Raw genomic sequence first — 9380 nt, 5'->3', positions numbered from 1 at the left:
GCATCACAGCCTTTAGCAGGTTCATTGAACAATACACAACACGTACCCTGATGAAAGTTGTACTGCTGTGTTGATTTCTGACAATACAGAATCATTTCCCATTGAACTTCCATTGTTCTCGAAGTGTCTGAATACCTCCCACAGTACAGTTTCCAGTCTGTTCCTAAATTCATGCACCTTGGTTGGAATGTGAGGTAGCAACAGTATACACTTTCCTTTACAGTGCAAAATATGATGAAAAGCACTGCACAAGATACTGGAAAAACAGCAATGTTTTATTGGTGTTTATGTATGAACTACAATCTCTGGTATCAATAAATGTACGCTGTATTCCTTGAGAGGTATGCGAAGGATGCTAATGGAGACACCCGTTTGACTCCTCAGTCTCTCACATTCTCTCTCTTTACATTTGAATCCATAAGCACATGTAAAATTTTGATGTGAAAATCTTTTTTTTTTTTGCATGTTATTTTGAAAATACGTCTCGTATAAATGTACCACTTGAGGAGCATTCTCTCAGAAAATGAGAGAAGGGACAAAACCCCCAATACTGTAACCTCCCATAGATGGACAGTTGGCAGAACAACACACAATAAACCAATCACCAGCTCCACATAGAAATGAATCTCTCACAGCCTTATTGGCTGTAGACTATACTGTCAAAGGTCAAGCATTCAGCCACCTAAAGCATTGAAAAGGAATTGAAAGCATTGAAAAGGAATTGAAAGCATTGAAAAGGAATTGAAAGTATTGAAAAGGAATCACTAGATGGGGAAAGAATGGTCAACCTTGGCTATAGATGATATGAACATCCCCTGCATGTGAGACTGGACCAGACCGGACAGGAACAGAATCTACTGCTGCTGTATCCATGTGCTGTTTGACGACTCCAAGCAACAAGTTATATACAGATATAACTAGTGAATAGATCAGAATGGCCTTGTCAGAGATACATGTTTTATGGATATGGATGCTTAAGTGCTGAATGAATGATTCTGTATATGCAATTTCTTTATTATGAACAACTGGCGTAATGCTCAGTACATACTAAAAACAGGTTCATATACCCAAAAATCAAATGCCTATGACTTTCACACTGAGCACTAATGTCTGTATTGAGTCAATCCAGTCTATTTGGATGCCAGTTGGAGATACTAACACAATAGTAATATATGCCATTTAGCAGACACTTTTATCCAAAGGGACTTGCATACATTTTACATATGGGTGGCACCAGCGAGAATCAAACTTAGAACCTTGGTGTGTTGCGAGCGCCATGCTCTGGTGCCTGAGCCACAGCACCACCTGATATTGAAAAGGTCATGTTTACCCATTCAATTGTCGGGAGAATAATATGGAGTGTGAGACTTTCTTTATCTTCGTATTGTCATAAGCATGACACAAGCAGTCATGGCCGCTTACTGCATGTCAGCTAATGACAACTGGCTGTGCCCTGCTATGATGCAAACCAAATGTGTCCCTAAGTAGCTGCTTTGGTATAGTGCTGCCTGTCGTACCAAACATTCTCTCCGTCAATGCAGTTGTGTTAACTTAGTGGATACAACTGAAGCATAACTCCGTGCCGCTGTAATTCACCGATACACTTTAGCCTGCAATCTAACAGTGGATTTTTCGGAATTGTATTGTAAAGTTAAGCGGCAGTTGTTAGCTCCGGGACAACAGCCCTGGCATATCTGCTCCTCCTCACGCTCCACACAAGGTCCGTGTTTCCATGGCGACTGTCCGTCGGCTATTTCTGCGCTCTTCATTCCTTATCTGTTTTTCACTGCTATTGCGTCACATCTTCAATATCTGCCCCCATGGCCATCATGGGCCAAACCCCTCCCTCCTTTCCTCTTTCCCTCCCTTCCTCCCTCCTTCACTCAACTACCAAATGAAATGCACCGTGTAAACAGAGCAGAGAAAAGACAACCCTGTGTTGTGATAGATAGACGATGAGAGAGGCGCCATCAAAAGGCCTTGGCTTGTGTATTTTCCCTGACAAACATGGCCGAGAAGATCAGAGTAGGAACCTCTCAGAAATCAGAAGACTAGCTTCTCCATTAGCTGCTGTGTAAAGGGATACGGGTTGGAGTTTTCAAGCTGTTTGCTGTATCAACTTCTCCTCTAGCTCATCTAGAAGCCTACAAATGGACTGCTGATGCAGTTTAATGAGCGATTACACCTCCCTGTTTACTACAGACTGACAGTACAGACGGTTAGCCCCCTGTGTTGGCCGACCAGGATCACGCTGAATTACATGCGAGCTTTATCTGCACTAACAGACGGGCTATCAGCCCACGAGCGTCTGTGACCCTAGGGTGATACCAAGGTAACGCGACAGTGCTGCTGATCTAGATCATTAACACATTACCGTAGGGCCGTGGAGCCTCCCCTTCATTCTCCCACATCTTCTGCTGCACTGCCATTCCCCCCATGTCTAAAGAGAGACAAATGAGATATGTCGAGAGGAGAGATGAATGTGCCAGAGAAAGAGAGAGGAGAAGAGAGAGGAGAGTGTAAGAGAGGAGGATGAGCAAAGGAGAAAGGGGAGGGAGAGAGTAGGATGAGAGGTGAAGGAGAGGGGTTGGAAGAATGAGAGTGAGAGAGAGAGAGAGAGAGAGAGGAGAAAAGAGAGAGGGGAGGTAGGAGGTGGAGAGTGATAGAGTGAAAGAGATACAGTGTGAGAGGAGGGAGAGAGAGAAGAGAGCGAGAGTGTGATAGGAGAGGGGAAGGAGGGAGGGAGCGAGGGGGGAGAGAGACCTTCATCTTAATTTAAGTCAAGGATGTATAGTTGTTGATTAGGAGCCGGGAAAATGCATGTTCAGTCATTTGGCCGTCTGGTTCCCGAGGCATGTTGGCCTCATTGCTCATTTCATTAACAGCCAAGTCATGGGAACATCTGTATGTCATCTAATTTGAGTGACAGGAAGGGTACAGTGTAATATGAGGATCCTCCCTCTTCATCAGTTTTATGTAATGTAGCTGTGATAATATGCGAGGGCTGTGAATATATCCAAAGGAATTAGGAAAACACCAGGGCATCTGGGATATTATAATGACCTTCAAACATTTTGATAAAAATTCACAAACAAGGCAGTATTATATTTTCATCTGAAATGGCCCTATCGTCAAATGGAAGCTGTGTTAATCTATTCTGTTGCTGCACTCATATTTGGAAAGGATCCGAACATGGTTTGAATGTAGAGAATTCATTTGAGTAGATGAGTTTGCAGTGAACCATTCTTCCCCCAACATCACACAGAGGTGAAATAAAATTGGAGCTAAAAAGCTCATTCAGATTTGTTTTTCTTGATTTAGCCACAAGACATATATTTTTTAAATAAATAATTTCTGTTTTGTAAAGACACTTTTTCAAATAGCACACACATTTTGAAAGATGTTGATCCATTTGATCGTTAACATCATCAGTCAAGTCAGTGTCAAGTCATTCCCACACTAATCCTTACCCTTCTGTCCATGATACTTCCTGTATGAGATAGCTGATATCGGATTCCTCTAGTGAATCTCAATCAAATTTGGGTCTCTTGCACATTGTCTTTTGAGCTGGCTTGAATCAGTAAAGGTTCCTGTGTGTGGGAGTGGTGGTAGGTGCTCCTGTAAGTGTTGTAATGGTTGTAATGCTCCAATGGAGGCAGGTGTAAGTGGGTCTCCATGGCAGCGACACCGGCGAGCTCCTCCTCCACTGTGATGACCTCCATTGAGGAGGCGGGGCCATCGGGGTCCTGCTGGTGGTTCTGCTTCCTCATCTTGTAGAAAATGACCAGCAAGACGGCGGCCATGAGCGTGATGGCCACAAAGCAACCGATGATGATCTTGGTGGTCTTCATCACCTCCTCCAAGCCGCGGTCCCCCTCCCCATCCAGGTCCAGAACAGAGACGGTGTAGGTCCGCTCTGTGGTCCTGGTCTGGACCGGAGGCCCCCTGGTGGTCGAAGATGATACCCAGCCAATCGGTGGAAGAGCAGGAGTCTGGCTGTCGTCTACTGTCTCTGTGGTCTCCACGGTGACTGTGGTGAAGTAGGTGACGCCGCTGTTCTCCACCGAGGTAACGTTGAGCACAGCCGAGGCGGAGATGTTGCCCGCCGTGTTGCTCACCATGCAGGTGTAAGTCCCCGTGTCCTGCATGGTGACGGTGGTGAAGTTCAACGTCCCGTCGTTGAGGACGGCCAGGCGCACCTTGTACGCCCCGTGGGTCACCAGAGACCCGTTGGGGGTGAGCCAGCTGACCGAGGTCAACGAGCTCGTCCTGCACTTGAGCTCAGCCGCCATGCCCTCTGTGACGTTGCGATCCGCCGGCGGCTCCACGATGACAGGCACATCGCACTGGAAGTAGCTGTGCTCTAGCTCGCCGATGTAGCGACCCCTGTAGCTGGCTGGGGTGTGGCAGCGGGCACAGCAGCTGGTGTTGGCAGGCACTGTCTCCTTCAGCCACCAGCTAAGCCACAGGATGTCACAGTTACAGTTCCACGGGTTATGGTGCAGATGGACTCTCTCCAGGCGGTGCAGGGGGGTGAAGAGGTCGTGGGGCAGCAGGGTGAGGTTGTTGTGGGCCAGGTTGAGCTCCACTAGGGACTGGAGATCGTCGAAGGAGTTCCTCTCGATGGTCTGGATCTGAGCGTGCATCATCCACAGCTTCTGCAAGTTCGCCAGCCCTGCGAAAGAGCCAGGCCCTATGACAGAGATCTGGTTCCCTGACATCTCTAGCTCCTCCAGCCTGACCAAGGGTAGGATGTTGGGGATCTCCTTGAGGTTGCACATGCCCAGGTTCAGGTAGCGCAGGTTGCTGAGGTCCTGGAAGGCTCCATCTGAGATGTAAGAGAGCCGCTTGAGCTCTCCCAGGTCCAGTCTTCGCAGCGAGGGGACCCGGTTGAAGGCGTACGACGGGATGCTCTCGATGGGGTTGTTCCTTAGCCACAGCTCCTTGAGCTTGGAGAGGTACTCGAAGGCCCCATTGGGGATGGTGGTGAGACGGTTGTCGAACAGCTCCAAGGTGTTGAGACTGGCCAGGCCATTGAAGGCGCCAATCTCGATGTTGCGGATGTGGTTCTTGCTCAGCTGCAGGATTTCCAGGTGCCGTAGATGCTTGAAGCTGTCCACCTTGATCACCTGGATGAGGTTGTCCTGCAGGTTCAGGTAACGTGTGTTGGTTGAGATGCCGTCGGGGACATCGCGCAGGCTCCGGCGGGTGCAGATCACCTTGCTGAACTGGTTGCTGCAGGAGCAGACAGAGGGGCAGGTCTGGGCACGCACCAGGCCGGCCACCGCCAGGATCTGGAGGGCCAACAGCAGCACGAAGAGGGGATAGGACCGAGCCCCCCTCAGCCTAAGATCTCTCATTGTCTGGCGCTGGAGGGAGGAGATCATTGTGATCAGCATTCATAGTTCAGTGGCTGGTGGTCCTCTCTGAAATATTGTAAAGAGAAGAGAGAAAAGTACAACAGATTAGGCAGTGGACAAGCAAAGAAAACTAGATGCAGAACAGAAGGTAATTATGGGTAATGCCACTTCTTTTTATGTGTATAAAGTCTATTGAAGGGACACCATACTGTCTGTGCTCAGTGCACATGCCTGGGATAATGACCTACATGAGGAAGAGAAATGGTGAAATGTAGTTGCCTTATCATTGGGGATGGATGGATGTTCACTCATCCTAGATAGTCATCATAAACACTGTCCATCTGTGGAGCATTAGAGCAGTCAGGGATATCAGGACTCCCCAGGACAGGCTTCATGACTGGGGGCAACAGAACTGAAAAACTCAGTGTCTAACTCCCATATGAACTTTCCTCTCTCATCAATAAATACATACAAATAGTTGTCATTCAGGTCCTAACCTGGGAAGTTAATTATTCATCTGTACATCTGCAATAAGACAATATAACCAGTCAGTCAATTTCTCTCTTGTTGTATACTTCATTTTATAAATTGATTTGTCACAAAGTGCTGTAACAAACTAGTCAAAAAACGGACTGTTTTTTCAGTCTCAAAAAGTAGATGAATTTCACTTCTCACAATAAATGTTTTTAGAGGAGGACGTGTCTACCAGCTTAGAAATAACAACAGAGATGGTACTGGTGTTGAAACAATGTCTAATATTATTCTGATATAACAACAAACAGTGCATTCGGAAAGTATTCAGAACCCTTCTCTTTTTCCACATTTTGTTACGTTACAGCCTTATTCTAAAATTGATTAAATTATATTTTATCCTCATCAATCTATACACAATACCCTAAATGACAATGCAAAAACAGGTTTTAAGACATTTTTGCAAATGTATAAAAATAAAATTACAGAAATACCTTATTTACATAAGTATTCAAACTCTTAACTATGAGACTCAAAATCGAGCTCAGGTGCATCCTGTTTCCATTGATCATCCCTAAGATGTTTCTACAACTTGATTGGAGTCCATCTGTGGGAAATTGAATTGATTGGACATGATTTGCAAAGGCACACACATGACTGTATAAGGTCCCATAGATGGCAGTGCACGTCAAAGCAAGAACTAAGCCTTGAGGTCGAAGGAATTGTCCGTAGAGCTCCGAGACAGGATTGTGTAGAGGGACAGATCTGTAGAAGGGTACCAAAATATTTTTGCAGCATTGAAGGTCCCGAATAATACAGTGGCCTCCATCATTCATAAATGGAAGAAGTTTGGAACCACCAAGACTCTTCCTGGAAGAGCAATCGTGGAAGAAGGGCCTTGGTCAGGGAGGTGACCAAAAACCCAATTGTCACTCTGACAGAGCTCCAGAGTTCCTCTCTGGAGATGGGAGAACCTTCCAGAAGGACAACCATCTCTGCAGCACTCCACCAATCAGGCCTTTATGGTAGAGTTGCCAGACGGAAGCCACTCCTCAATAAAAGGCACATGGCAGCCCGCTAGGAGTTTGCCAAAAAGCACCGGAAGGACACAGACCATGATAAACAAGATTATCTGGTCTAAAGAAACCAAGATTGAACTCTTTGCCCAGAATCCCAAGCCTTCCATCTGGAAGAAACCTGACACCATCCCTACGGTGAAGCATGGTGGTGGCAGCATCATGCTGTGGGAATGTTTTTCAGAGGCAGGGACTGGGAGAGTATTCAGGATCGAGGGAAAGATGAACGAAGCAAAGTACATAGAGACCCTTGACGAAAACCTGATCCAGAGCGCTCAGGACCTCAGACATGGGCGAAGGTTCACCTTCCAATGGGATAACAACCCTAAGCACACAGCCAAGACAACACAGGAGTGGCTTTGGGACGAGTCTCTGAATGTCCTTGAGTGGCCCAGCCAGAGCCCGAACTTGAACCCGATCGAATATCTCTGGAAAGACCTGAAAATAGCTGTGCAGCGACGCTCCCCATCCAACCTGATAGAGCTTGAGATGATCTGCAGAGAAGAATGGGAGAAACTCCCCAAATACAGGTGTGCCAAGCTTGTAGCATCATACCAAAGAAGAATCAATGCTGTAATCGCTGCCAAAGGTGCTTCAACAAAGTACTGAGTACAGGGTCTGAATACTTATGTAAATGTAATATTTCCATTTTCTTTTTAAATTAAAATTGCAAAATTGTCTAAACTGTTTTTGCCATGTCGTCATGGGGTATTGTGTTTAGATTGATGAGGGAAAATAATATTTAATCAATTTTAGAATAATTCTGTAACGTAACAAATTGTGGAAAAAGTCAAGGGGTCCGAATACTTTCCGAACGCACTGTTTTCCACCATAACAAACTATGTCTAATATTCTCCTGATATAACAGCATCATTCACCATGAGAGAGTAAAATGTGTAATATAATAGATAGAGATGTAGAGGAAAATATATTAGCACATTCCGAACATGTTTCTACTCACAATACACAAGCGATACTCGTTATGTCAAATATAAAAGTGAACAAGGTTTTTCAAGGCCCTTAAACATTCTCATCTCTCCTCAGCTTTTCTAACTCAAGTCATATCAGCAATCGTCTCTTTCAGAGGGACCCAGAGGCAAAGAAAACGACTCTGTTTTGACAGGTGTTTTCTAAACGGTGAAAATTGTGAAGCGATGTGGAAATGCGTTTTCCAGCGTGGCCGAGTGGGTGATTTAATCAGTGGGAAATGAATCTCTAAATATGCCCCTGTGAAAGTGGTTAGCACCAGCAGAGATGCCACTCCAGAGTGGTGTGAGAAGCCCGCCAAGAGACACTTCCACTGGGGGCGTCAGACGGAATCAGGCCACGGCCTAGCAGGGGTTCGTTTTGTCAAGCCGGCATTACGCTACAACCACTCTGCATAGCAGCCTCATCGCTTTAATGGCTGATTGCAGGGAGGGAGGCCTATGGAAAAACACCAATAGTGACAAAAGCATTGACGCAGAATAGTTTCTGTTGGGTAACAATGTAGGTTGTTATGTTGATGCTATGGTGTTTTGTTAAGTGCATGTCAGACGGAATCAGGCAGGGGTTCGTTTTGTCAAGCTGGCATCATGCTACAACCACTCTGCATAGAACCTCATCGCTTTAATGGCTGGTTGCAGGGAGGGAGGCCTATGGAAAAACACCAATGGTGACTAAAGCATTGACTCAGAATAGTTTCTGTTAGGTAATAATATACAGGTAACTGACAAAATAAAATAAACAACCAACATGAAGTGTCTTCAAATAATAGGGAGTTGGGCCACCACGAGCTGCCAGAACAGCTTCAATGCACAGTGGCATAGATTCTACAAGTGTCTGGAACTTTATTGGAGGGATGCGACACCATTCCTCGAGAACTTCCATCATTTGGTGTTTTGTTGATGGTGGTGGAAAATGCTGTTTCAGATGCCTCTCCAGAATCTCCCATACGTGTTCAATTGGGTTGAGATCTGGTGACTGAAACGGCCATGGAATATGGTTTACATAATTTTCATGCTCATCAAACCACCCTCAAACCACCCTCCCCTGTTTTCAATACTCCAGCACCCTCCCCTGTTTTCAATACTCCAGCACCCTCCCCTGTTTTCAATACTCCAGCATCCTCCCGTTTTCAATACTCCAGCAACCTCCCCTGTTTTCAATACTCCAGCATCCTCCCGTTTTCAATACTCCAGCACCCTCCCCTGTTTTCAATACTCCAGCACCCTCCCCTGTTTTCAATACTCCAGCATCCTCCCGTTTTCAATACTCCAGCATCCTCCCGTTTTCAATACTCCAGCACCCTCCCTTGTTTTCAATACTCCAGCACCCTCCCCTGTTTTCAATACTCCAGCACCCTCCCCTGTTTTCAATACTCCAGCACCCTCCCCTGTTTTCAATACTCCAGCACCCTCCCGTTTTCAATACTCCAGCACCCTCCCCTGTTTTCAATACTCCAGCACCCTCCCCTGTTTTTAATACTCCAGCA

The 9380-nt window shown here is 46.0% G+C and overlaps 1 protein-coding gene across 2 annotated transcripts in view; it reads right to left on the bottom strand.

Moving 5' to 3' along the window:
* Positions 1-254: 254 nt before the first annotated feature.
* Positions 255-9380, bottom strand: part of LOC123725165 (leucine-rich repeat-containing protein 4C-like) — a 52029-nt gene continuing 42903 nt past the window's right edge. For both annotated transcript variants that reach the window (XM_045689589.1, XM_045689590.1), the window contains exon 2: positions 255-5426. In XM_045689589.1, the coding sequence (XP_045545545.1) occupies positions 3534-5399 (1866 nt within the window). In that variant the 5' untranslated portion in view covers positions 5400-5426 and the 3' untranslated portion in view covers positions 255-3533. The remainder of the gene's footprint in view (positions 5427-9380) is intronic.

Source organism: Salmo salar, chromosome ssa11 (genome assembly GCF_905237065.1).
Source record: "Salmo salar chromosome ssa11, Ssal_v3.1, whole genome shotgun sequence".
NCBI classification, from domain to species: Eukaryota; Metazoa; Chordata; class Actinopteri; order Salmoniformes; family Salmonidae; genus Salmo; species Salmo salar.
The sequence above is the reverse complement of the archived record's forward strand: the minus strand, read 5'-3'. Positions and strand labels throughout refer to the sequence as shown.